At 39.3% G+C, this 13646-nt stretch overlaps 1 protein-coding gene across 1 annotated transcript; it reads left to right on the top strand.

The window, feature by feature from the left end:
- The first annotated feature begins 234 nt into the window (after positions 1-234).
- Positions 235-5946, top strand: LOC121374684 (protocadherin beta-13-like). The gene is made up of 3 exons (XM_041501787.1): positions 235-2943; positions 3597-3807; positions 5234-5946. The coding sequence occupies exons 1-3, from the start codon at positions 235-237 to the stop codon at positions 5764-5766; spliced, it is 3453 nt and encodes a 1150-aa protein (XP_041357721.1). The 3' UTR covers positions 5767-5946.
- Positions 5947-13646: the final 7700 nt, after the last annotated feature.

Raw genomic sequence — 13646 nt, 5'->3', positions numbered from 1 at the left:
ATTATTTATTATTTCACTTGCTAAACATTGCCCAGTATAGTGTTCTCTAATAGCTATTCTTAAGGACTATTTTAGTACAAATTATATGTCACAGTTTGATATACAAAATTATTTTATTGCCAGTCCTTATTAACGCTTGATTTGTTTTTTCAGATTGCCCATGAGTTTCTGTATCACTGAAAACTTCCTAAGGTGTTGAACGAACACAGAAGCTATACCACAGCCACATGCAGTATGATCTCTTCACGACTGGCATTCTTCGGCGTCGTGTTCTACCTCGTCAGCGTGGACGCCATCAAACTGACATACCATATCAAGGAGGAACAACCGAACGCAACGCTCATCGGCAACATCGCCAACGATTCCAACCTGAGAGACTTCGTAAGTGACGAGGAATTCACTCGCATTCAGTACAGCTTCCTCAGCCAGGGAAACCCGTACACCCAGTTGTTCACTGTACGCAACGACACTGCCGACCTCCTGGTTGCCAAACGAATCGACAGGGATGTTTTATGCAGCTTTCTCGAGACGTGTTTGATATCGATAGAATGCGTTGCCAAATCGAATATCGGATCATTTTTTCTTAAGATTCAGTTGGAAATAATAGTTGTTGATATAAATGATAACAGCCCGGAGTTTGTCAGCGATTCTGCTAAATTGGATATTTCAGAAGGAACTCCTGTGGGTGAGGAGTTTTCTCTACCGAGTGCCGTCGACAGAGATGCGGATGTGAGTTATTCTGTGCAGAGTTATCAGCTGATATCACTGGATTCTGGGAATAATCCGTTCGTGTTGAAAACCAGCGTAGGGAAAGACAATAAAGTTGCCGTGGCAATTCAGTTAAAAGACGCTTTGGATCGAGAGACAGTGGACAGCTATAACTTCACGTTGTTAGCCAAAGATGGCGGGCAGCCACCTAAAAACGGCACACTGTCGTTGACAGTGACGGTCGCAGATCTCAACGATAACTACCCAGTTTTCGAACACGCTGCATATGCTGTAAACATCTCGGAAAACACGACGGCATCTTCGGTAATAGTTCATCTTTCAGCGACCGACAAGGATATCGGACCGAACGGAATTGTGTCGTACCACTTTGCGGCTCGACAGCCTGGCAGTGTCCTGAAGTTATTTGAACTGAACCCGAAGACTGGGAACCTTCACGTTAAGCAGTCGCTCGAACACGAGGCTGGCAAGAGTCTGACTCTGCAGGTGGAGGCTCGAGATCAGGGGCGACCCTCCAAGACGTCCGTGACCGAGGTGGAGGTGTCCGTGTTCGATACCCACAACGACCCGCCTGAAATCCACATCAACGTCTTCTCTTCCAGCGGGATGGCCGAGATTTCAGAGTTCTCTGAGATTGGAAGAGTCGTTGCCCACATCGCCGTGCAGGATCCCGACTCCGGTGTTAACGGCATTGTTCAGTGTTCACTGACTGCAGAGCATTTCCAACTTAGAGGTCTGGATGTGGACGAATACAAAGTGATCCTCGTCAAGTTGGTGGACAGGGAATCGTCCGATAGACACAATGTGACCGTGTCCTGTCAGGACAAGGGACATCCGCCGATACGCGTCTCTGCCAACTTCATTGTAAAAGTTCTAGATGAGAATGACAACCCACCCAGGTTTCCTCTCAGCACCTATTATGCGTCTATCGAAGAGAACAAACCGAAAGGACACATTATAACCCAAGTAAAAGCCACTGATTCTGATTCCGGCGACAATGCAAGGATTTCTTACAGTTTGTTGGGAAATGCTGGGTTCCAGTTTGTTGTAGATAACGAAGGAAGATTAAAGTCTAACAGGTCTTTTGATCGTGAGGAGTATTCCCAGATTGTGGCTAAAGTTTTAGCTGTTGACCACGGGTCTGTGAGACTAACTGCTACTGCTACTGTGATAATCACAATCAAAGACGTCAACGACAACCCGCCAGTGTTTAGTGAAAGCATCTTCTACATGAGCGTCCCAGAAGGATCGCCATTGGGGACTCCTGTTGGACGTCTTAATGCTTCTGACGGTGACGAAAACGAAAATGCTATTCTGATGTTCCAGCGAGATCCATTCACCGATCCCAAGATGCCATTCGTCGTGTACGCAGATGGCGCTGTGAAAACGGGAGACAACTTAGACAGAGAGCTTCAGAGTCGCTACGAGTTCAGAGTGGAGGTCGCGGATCTCGGTAAGCCGCCGCTGACTTCGACAGCGCGAGTTGTCATCACGGTGGACGACGTCAACGACCACGACCCGTTCATCGTGTTCCCCAACTCGTCGAACAACACCATCTCCATCCCGCACACCCTCGCCATCAACACAGCATTCACCGAGATTGTCGCCTACGACCTGGACGACGGCTTGAATCAGAAACTCTTGTTCTACGTCGAGGGTGGAAACGGAAGCAAGCTGTTCAGGATTGGACCGACGAGCGGCATCATATTCGTCGACGCTCCCTTCAAGGAGAGCGACATCAACATCTACAACCTTGTGGTGGTCACGCGGGACCAGGGCTCACCGCAGAGAGCCTCGCAGGTGGAACTCTACATCGACGTGTACTACGGCAACGCCACCATGTCGCCGGCTCCATGGCACAGCTCGGTGAACATCATCACGGCTTTTGTGCTCGTGGGCGTCACGCTGCTTCTCGGGGTGGCGGTGGTGTCAGCGATCTGCCTGATGCGCCGCAATGACCGCCAGCGGCGCAACTACAGCGCCAAGGCGGAGGAGCAGAAGGTGATCGCCAACATGAAGCTGTACGAGGGTAACCGGGCCTCGCTCGCCAAGACCTCATCGGACCGGCTGTCCGACACCGACAGCGAGAAGAAGAAGAAGGAAGTGAGCTTCTCCCTCGACGAGGACAACAACATCTCCCTGTCGTCGTCCGGGTTTGAACGCGGAACCGAGACCACTGACAGTCTGTTTACCATTCCAGAGGATCCCTCTCACGAGGTAAGCTGACATTTTAAAGGTGTATGCAGCAATGAATAGGAGCTCATGGACTCATGAAAAAACCCCAACAATAAAACGAAATGAAATAATAAAAGCAGAACCCCACCCATTCACCCACACACACCAACTCCACCCACTCCCGTCAAAGCAGCAAACAAATCCACAGGCAACAATAAACAAAAGACAACAAAAAGTCCAATAATTATTGACTGACTTCATGTATATTCAAATATATACTTTGTACTATTTTCGCATGTCTCTCGAATGACAACAAAGAAAACCAGGAAATTTAGTGGATATGTTTCCCACTGTATAGTCATATCAGTCATACCTTATTATATTTGTTAACAATCTAATTTTCATATCCATATTAAATACCAATACATCAGACACATATAACATTATGTCTGAAGTGTTTTCGCTGGATGAAAATTACACCCTACCCTTACCTCCCCCCCCCCCCCCCCCAAAAAAAAAAAAAGAAAGAAGAAGAAACAAACAAACAACCCAACAAAAACCGTTATCGCAGAATGACTGTGTAAAAAGTAATCCTTAAATACTAGTACCTGGTTGTAAATGAATTGAACAATAATTGAAAATGTATTATCTAGTTCCAAAATTAAAACTAATAATATTATATTATTTTATTTTAGCAATCAAACAAGTCTGGTCACAGAATGGGTGGAAATCCTTTCACATCATTTCAAGTGCACTCTTCAAAAGACTTTGTAACCAACTTCCGAGTGAACGATGACAGCGGCAGTGACCTCTCCGGTGACGTCAGTGTCAGCGACAGTGGTAAAGGATGCAGTGACGTCGAAATACAGAGCCATGGGGGTTCTTCTAATGTGATGGAAAATCCTGGTGAGTGAAATTACTTCTTGTAAAATATCATACACAGAAAGTGATAACGATAATAATATAACTTTAGTGTTATATTCAGCTAAGGCCCAAGCACTGTACCATGGCTACGCTATTTAGCTGCCTGCGTTATATAAATCGAAACAAAACCAAACAGCTGTCTTATGCCTATATTCATTTAAGGTTGGACGTCTATCTTGGACACAGCCTCTGTTTGCCACTCAGTGCATGGTTGAGGCCAGTGTTAGTTTAACGCTCCATGGGGCCAGTAGCACCAATAACAGCGGGGTCCCCTTCCCAGGATATATATTGTGCAACCCCCTCGGGGAGAGGGAAAAAAATTATCTGGGGAAAATAAATGTACACTTCACTGCGAGGCCCCCTGAAGCGCGGGGATCCGTAGCACGTGCTACATGTGCTACTACGATAAACCGGCTCTGGTTGAGGCTGGATATCGATATATAGGTATTTATAGAAATTGGCAGCAAAAGGTGTTTTAAATTAACATTCCCATAGATAACACACATCGTCGATTTGTTTAATTGACAAAATAAAAAACATATATGCATATACAATGTATATACAAGTATGTATGTATGTATGTATATATGTGTGTGTATATATATATATATATATATATATATATATATATATATATATATATATATATATATTAAATAGTCTGATTAGTACATTTCATAAATAGGCATATGACTTTTAATGTTATTAAGTACACTAATGTTTCGTTTAATCTATCTGGTGGTTTGATCTTTAAATATTCCTGAAGCTATTGATGAGGGAAAGTTGCCGGTCAATACGCCGATGCCCAGTGTCCACTGGTTTGACACCTGACCGATTGGTTGATCACAAGTGAAAAATAGCCCATGCTGGACATGTACCGACAATTTAATTATGATATTAAATTTATTTTTATATATTCGTTGACATTAAGACACTGGACTATGTTATTTATAATATTAGTAGATTATATAAAGTGTTTCAAATAGCATGTTAGTACAAAAATAATTTCGTATATTGTAATATTTTGTCTGTTAAATTACAAAATTGCTTACATCTTGCTTACACTGTAAATTTTGGCAAATCCACTGTTTCTTGTTGTCCTGACGATTGTAGTAGATTAAAACGAATTTTATATTGGAAACAGAAAAGGTACCAGATAAGACGTAAATTTATGCTGGGGCCCAAAGTGGTCTGCCCCTTGTGTTTGATCAAGTAATATTAATTTTGTTCTAAAAACAACAACAACAAACAAACAAACAATACTACTACTACTACTACTACTACTACTAATAATAATAATAATAATAATAAATCTTAGATCCGCGCCTTGGAAACTAGAGTCATTGACGTTAAGCGCTAATGAAGCCATTTCATCAGTAAAATAACAGTGTGTTGATTCCTATTTCAGATCCGTGTCCATCAGTCCCTCAGAAATACCACCAGCCAGCGTATCAGCAGTGCAAGAGTTCTCCTGTCAGCTTCTCCACCTTCTACGGCAGCTCACCAAGTCCCAGTCTTGTCATCTCTGACGTCAGCACCGCCCCTAACGTCCCCAAGCATAGACCCTCGTCCCAGTGTTTGAACTCTGACTCTCACAAGAGCGCCGCACCTAACTACAGCGTGCTGCACCAAAACTATCTGAACGCGCAGAGACAGAACTCCAGTTATCGCCCGCATCCCCGGGACCCCTCGTATCCCAATCGCGATATAAATGGAACCTACGTGAAATTAAAATCTCATCCACACGAGAGCGAATACATGGACATGGCTACGCCTCGTGTCAGTGGCAACTGTTACCACGACGACACGACCAGCGAAATGACGTCGGCATGGGACGACGCCACAACGACAACGTCCGGTAGCTATACCGTTGACGCCGATGAACTTTGTGACGAAATCGACAAACTGTTTTTCAGCCAGTGTCAAGACGTCATAGTATAACACATATTCATATGTGATTGTTATTCCTAAATATCTTCCTCGTCCATCAATATTAAAACTACTGTAAATCCTTGAAAAAACGCGGAGGACTCAGTTATGTCAGGTAACGTCTAAAAAAAACTTTAAGAAATGTGACCTTATTATTTTTTTCATTTTCATTCAGTTTAACTTATTTTCATTTCCAAGGCACACACCTCAGCTATCTGGGCTGTCTGTCCAGGACAGAGGGTTAATGGTTAGTGAGAGAGACGTCGGTGTAGTGATATTACACCTACCCATTGAGTCGATAAAACTCACTCTGAGTGGGAGCCGGTACCGGGCTTCGAACCCAGTACCTACCAGCCGTATGTCCTATGGCTTAACCACGACATCACAGAGACCTCATAAATAGTTTACTCTTATATTATACAAGGAAAATCCATCCAGATGCAGACATTTTCGTTTTCGTGTTCGTTATTGACTGCTATTTGTTATACAATTTACCATTTACTGTAAGATCCATTACATGTGGTTCAAAGGTTCTCTATTGGACGTTCAGTGTTTATATTATACCAAAGTGAGACTGTGTTCGGGGATTTACGGTATTTTAAAATAAGCGAGGTGGTAGAAAATGTGATAGACTGTGTTGTTAAGCGAGTGGTAATGGACACAAGAATGCAATGAACACGTGGTTACCACGAGCGACCACCTCTGGGTTGTCCATTCCCTAGACACTTGTTTTCTGGCTCATTGGTTTCGGCTAGAAATGCGCATAGTAAACAGGACCACCTGGAGAAAATCGCTCGTTATCGCCAATAGAAAACAAAGGTAATCAGACAAATGAGCCTCAGTGTTTTCGAAATTTGGCATTGCGACAGAGACAGGTGCGTGTTTTCTCTCATTGCAGTGGATTCTTGGTGGAAGCGAAAGCGTAGAAGTGCCTAACTAGTTCGCAAAGTGGTGCTATTAATCATGTTGTTGTTTTTTGTTATTTATGTTTGTTACTGTGGTGAAAGGTTCATCTTTTGTCAATGCTGCTCCATCATGGACAACACTGATTTATTATTGTTTTTGTGATAAATGGGCCCTTTATATAGAAAATTAACCAGGGGTCAGTAGAGAAAAAAACAAAAACAAACAAACATGATGTCTCATCCATTAGTTTCTGGGGTATCAAGTTTACCCTATGCACATTGATAGGTATGGCCCTGAAGAAGAAAAGAAAGAAAAAACACAAACAAGAAATAACATATCAGTGTAAAAGTGCCTTTCTGTCATCAAACACATTTATTTATTACCCCCGAGTACATTTCTGCTTCAGCATTCCACACATATCTGAAATGTAAGGCATCTCTAACAGTATTTTAGACGTTTAAAAATATGAACAGATCTCGTTCATCCAGACAGAATCTAGTCAATGTTTTGTCGGTATTTGCACTTCGCTAATTACAGGTTACTAGCCTGTTAATTAAGCAATTCATCATAGTGATGAATATGCGAGCAAATGACATGGCGTCGACATATCAACGCACATCTCCCTATATCGGTAAGATCAATACCGTGTCGCTTGGCGCACAGAACATACACCAACATGTACATGCTTTGCATTCCATCGATAAATAATTGACGTGTGCTTAAGTATAACATACATTCCTTTTTTATCGTTTTAAAAACATATTTCTGTTCGTAAATTCCAAAGAAATTTTACATTTAAAAGAAAGTTTCTTTAAAGGGACATTACCCTAGTTTCAACCCGTAAAAATTAACAAAAAGTTTAGTTGATCTACAAACCTGTAACACATTTGCATAAAGTTACAACTGAGTGAAACATGAGTCTGTGACTTTGAAATGGTGAAATGCCGTCTAAAAATCGACTCCATGACTGTTACTTCTCAGACGCACGTGCGTTTTTAAAAATATGAGAAATGCATTTTGTGATGTTAAAAACACCAGGATAACCAAAAACACTTTGAATGTACGGAAATTGATAATCTAAATAATAAGATCTAAGTAAAGTATGATTTAAGTTATCAAAAAACCGGTTATAATAGTCAAAAATATTTGTTAGTGTTTAAAAACTAGGGTATGTCCCTTAAATACAAACAAGAAGAAGAAGAAAATGCATTAACGAAGTGCACAGTTAGACTACATTACATAGATGCATAGGTTATTACAATATAACGGGACTAAAATACCTCGGTTACGACTGACAACCGTTGTATTCCAACAAAAATTGATAGGCCAACTGAAAATACAGGATTTTGTATGTAGCATATTGATCCCAACCATTAATTAACACGAAAATAAGATTTCGAAATAATCAACTTAACAACATTTGTTTTTGTTAAATCCTTCTCTTTTGTTTATCCTATAAGCGTTAAAATGGCATAGGATAGGTAAAATATTACAACATTTCGTTTTGGCGCTAGCCTGGGGGTGGAAGAGCCTCTTGTCATTTCCTTGATGTGTTTATGAAATATTGCCGATAGTCGACGGAACGTATTATTATAGGAGTGCCTATAACTGTAACGACTGTATCAACCTTGATATGAAATCATCTTGTGGTGGTAAACGTAACCGTGTGTTATAACGTTTCAAGCGTACTCGTTGTGGATATTGAAACATCATGTGGGGATTAAAGGTTAGGTATGGGGTTAACCAAAGATTTTTAAAGGGGTTCCTTTTCACGATAATATGACATTTTATGGTTAGTACTTATCTTTGTAAGTACTGCAAAAAGCCAAAGGCGCAATGACAGTAACAAAAAAACGAACGTAAATTTAAACGGCAAGTCGAAAACAAATATTGACTGAAGTATTTATGACAGCTTGGACTGTGAATTATGATGCATTGATTTTTGCATGTGTCACAGCTGAACAATTCAAACTGACAAGTACACAATATAAATGAATGCATTTATACCAACTCGTTTGCACGCCTCTTTTAAACCTTTTTACGTGTTAAGCTATATATATATATATATATATATATATATATATATATATATATATATATATATATATATATATATATATATATATATATATGTGCATTCTGTTAAAAACAGGAAATCTTAGTTTTCTAGTCCATAAACCAGGCAAATAGAATTTACCGGAAATGTTCATATTATTTTGACTAATCTCTGAAGAAAATCTTAGATATAGGGAATTAACCCATTTGTGGAAAAGGGAAAAGTAATTAATCATTGGTTGATGGATGCGTGTAGTTTTGACGTCAGGTTTGTTCGCCGATCCAACCTGCTCCAGTTCCGTTGACTTTACGACTTATGACTGATGTCTTTCATTGCTGGCTTAATGACTCGTGAAATAAGCATCTCAGTTATGACAAATTTGACAAGACGTGTATTTCACGCTATGCACTCCATACTTTTTCAACCCGGCGAAAGCTTCAAAGCCGAATAGATAAAGAAATTTGTACTTACAAAAAAAAAAAGTAATTATTTAACGGAAAAAATTTGAATGGAATGTGGTGGTGGTGCCCACACAAAAACAAAGAAAGGACCTCTCCCTAAAGCGAGATTTATGTTTAATAAAAAGTCGATTTCATAAATCGATGTCTGGTTTTACGTGACTTTTTTTTTTAATTTTGCAAACAATGAAACATAAGCTATCGTTTATTTTCATTTATTATTGTACTTCAAAGACGCAGTTCTGGACACATCCATTACACGGATCTGTCTAGAATAGTCTGATATATCCCTATGTATAATTGATGTTATACTGTTTTCTTTTTTTATGTCCCATTGTTTTGTCAGTTTCGCAAAACATACGTAGACTAGGGTTCAATAATTATATACATGTGAACGCCAAATTAAGCGTGTATCGTACACTTTCCGACACACTATAAAACAATTAAATAATGAGTACCAACAATTAAAAAAAAAATCAATTTCAAAATATTAAAGCACCACTAATCAACATTGCCCCCAAATTATGTCACATTTCATTTGTTTTGAATCAGTCCATTATGTTTGGCAGCTTCAACAAGTTACTGGTATTATTGATGTTATTACATATATATTAATATGTGATAAAGAAAAGTCTATTTAATATACCATTGACATGGTCCCAGTTGTGAATGCTCAATACATGTATATATCTAGTCTGAACTATCGATCTGTTTGTAGCATCGTTCAGTATGGATGTTAAGGAACAGCAGTATTTTTATTCAGTACCTCTCGTTGGTGTATTGATATGTTGGTGAATGAATCGCTCGTGGATGTTTATATGTCTCATTGTACATATCTTGAATGAATAGGTATGTCTGTAAATATATCTATTTTTATACATATTTTGTATGGAAATAAATACAATTAACATGATCCAGTCTTGTTATTATGTTAATATGATCACTCTAATGTTAGCTGAACGCTCGCTTGATACGCGGTCGGTCTGGGATCGATACCCGTTGGTGGGCCCATTGGGCTATTTCTCTTTTAAGCCAGTGCACCACAAACTGGTATATCAAAGGCCGTGGTATGTGTTATCTTGTCTGTTGGATAATGCATATAAAATATCCCTTGTTGCTAATCGAAAAGAGTACCCCATGAAGTTGCGACAGCGGGTTTCCTATCTCAATATATGTGTGGTCCTTAACCATATGTCTGACACCATATAACCGTAAATTAAATGTGTTGAGTGCGTCGTTAGATAAAAAAAAACAGTTCCTTCTAATGTTAGTTGATTTTTATTAATTTTTTTAAAAAACACCTTAGCACATTTTAAAATACGGCTGTAAAGCTGTGGTGTCTAATACATTGTGGTTATTTCGACATTTGGTGAGAAAATCCGTTGTCGCAACACAGGCTAATCCTTGTAAAAGAAAAAACCCTTTGGTGTATTATAGTGGGGAACTGCTTGGAACTGACAAAAACCCGAGTCCACGAAAAGGCCATAGATCCTGAAATCGATAGTATCTCTGACGAACAAGCTACCTCTGATGCCATGGCCCCTAATGTCAGTCGAATGTATTCCAGTGTAAAGACATTAGGATGAAATATATGTCCACTGGAAGAGTTTGTACGTTTGTACTCATCGGCTATTGGATGTCAAACATTTAGTAATTGTTAGACATAGTCTTCAAAAGAAACCCTTTACATTTTTCCATTAGCAAAAATATGTTTTATGCACTTCCCCACATACAGTGCAACGCATACCACTACCTTTGATATATCAGTCGTGGGGCACTGGCTGGGAGGGAAAACAATCGGAGAATGAGTCCACCAGAGAGATTCGATATTTCGACCCAAACAACTCCGGCTTGCGTTCTACCAACTGAGGTAGATTCACTCGACGTTATTCCAACACTGGGTATGGGTGTCTTCAAGTCACCAGATGCGGGAATTTCAAATCCACCAGCCATGCTAATTTTGATAATAGACCAACAAAACCATTGGCAGCCACCAATATTCCTGACTATATTTTACTTATAGCCACTGGAGGTTTTAAATAGTTGTGATATCTGGAATTATCATCCAGCTTTCACACATTTATTTTTGATTCATTACTAAAACAAACGGTTGTTAAATGACATAATTACCCGAACATCTATTTATTTTATTTTTGCATTATTTTCTAATCCAGATGAATACAATATGTATATTGGATGTATTCCTACCATCTATTGTCCAGCATATTATTTAGCTAATAACATTGGGTAATACAGCTTTAACAATAAAATAAATTGTCAACTTACTCCAATTAGATAATCAAATCGGGGAAAAATGGTTCTGAATCTAGTACCAATTTAAAATGCACTTCATGGGAGCCAGCTGAGTGATTAAAAAAACAAACATATTTGATCTGGATAACTATAGATATGTTTAACAAGCTTATTGTCATGTATAAATAAGAACAGGAGGCACAATAGTGACACCTCTCCCTTAAAGTGAATCAGAAAAACATTGGGGGTGAAGCTGTTCATTTCATAGCTAATGGGTAGCATCTATGACTACTTAGTTCTGCACATAATTTGAGTATTTTTTGGTTTACAGGTATCCCATACATGTTTCAAGCAAAAGGCTACTTAACACCGTGGTACTGGATGAAATAAAAGTACATACATTTTTTTTTGCCCAGATGAAATTATTAGTTTGTTTTTACGACAAACGCAGTCATATTTATCACCAATGACGAGACTTGTGATATTAATTACTCTATCAAAATGTGGGTGCACCTCGAACTTTGACTCATCCGGAAGTTATTTGGTTAAGTACTACCGGTACCTATAGAAAAATGATGATTTAATTTTGACAGTTGTTTTATCAATTTCATATCTACATTATACGCAATCTTAATGAATCAATGACTCAAACATTATGCGTATAATGTTTTCAATGAATAACATCGTGTATCAGACTTTATTTCCATCCACCAACAACAGCTGCCAATTTTAATGTTTTGCAGACAGATTCTAAATACTAGTATAGCTTTTAGGCGCAATCTTAGAACTTAACGCCATGCAAGCTGCACGTTTAGCGTGGAGGGTTAAAATTCTATAATGATGCGTCTAACCGTGTGCATTATCACAGCTACTGATAACATCAGACGACTCTGGATTAATTGGAACATTCAAATTAGCACGGGTTTGTGGAAGATCCTCGTCCTTTGTTCACTTGGTGTTAACCATCACCTGTTAACTTCTAAATCAACAGGGTTCTACTTAACGTTTAGCGAAAGTGCATGTAAGGACGATAAAATGTTTGGTTTATTGCGCGGAAACGGGCGATGTTGACCCTTGCCGCAGAGTATCCAAGTCGGGAAGGGTCTGGGGACCCCTGGGGACGGGTGCTGTGATCATTTGATGGAGGTACTCACGCAGAACTGAGATTTCGTGCTGAAAGGGATCTCCATAAGGCGGTCACATTAACCTTGCTGTAAAAAGCCTTTAACCCCAAGATCTCGACTGTCCCCTGTGAGTGATACGCATCAGCGACGATCGGTGGAGGTATGCGAAGTAGCATTTGTGTTAATGTATAAGCACAGAACAGCGTGCATAAATGAGTTTTCGTTTAATTAGTGCAAGAATTTTGTGTTTAGAAAATAAAATAAATGTTTTCATTTAGATATGCTGACGCTACTTAAAAAAAAGAAGAATGTCTGTGTTGACCTACTCTTTCGGATTAACAGGGGACATGATTTAGTTTATTTCAACCGTTGTGCGATGGGTTGTCGGATCGATCACCCTTGGTGGACTCAAATATTTTTTTCTCTTTGTTTAGTTTGTTTGTGTCTTTTGTTTGTTGATATTTTATTTCTGTTTTTGATTTATAATCGGGTCACAACCAGCCCGTGGCATTGTGTTTCAGTCTATGGAAAAGTACATGTACAAACAAACAACAACCCAAAAAACTATTCCTCTGTACTAATCGTTGGAAGTGGCTATGTAGAGGCAGAAGTGTATGAAGCAACAATCCTGTTAGATATCTAACAGCCGTAGTTTAACTTGAATGAAATGTCGTTAAACAAATATTTTCTTTCAGATTAGCAGCTAGAAATATGTGTTTTCTTACACACCCGTTGGCGAGAACATCATTCGTTATTTTTTATAACACATACCTGTTTACACATGTGCGTGTGTTAACACTTTCAAGACGTGCGACTGGCTGCTCCTAGGTGATGACCAGGTCACCAATGCCATACATCCAATAAAAACACAACACGATCGAAATCGATTATACTGTGACGTATAGTTAACCTGACAATCATTTGTCTGTGACGTGTAAGTACAAAGGCTGAAAATAATTTTTAGTCGAAAAAAGATGTTAAAATTAGCTTAAAACTTGGTTTTTGATGATATGTAAGAAATAGGATAATGCATTCGTGTCCATTAGATACCATTTATCTTACAACTCGTTGTTTAAAAACATATCCAACTCGCTT

This window comes from Gigantopelta aegis, chromosome 6 (assembly GCF_016097555.1).
Source record: "Gigantopelta aegis isolate Gae_Host chromosome 6, Gae_host_genome, whole genome shotgun sequence".
Classification (NCBI taxonomy): Eukaryota; Metazoa; Mollusca; class Gastropoda; order Neomphalida; family Peltospiridae; genus Gigantopelta; species Gigantopelta aegis.
The sequence above is the reverse complement of the archived record's forward strand: the minus strand, read 5'-3'. Positions and strand labels throughout refer to the sequence as shown.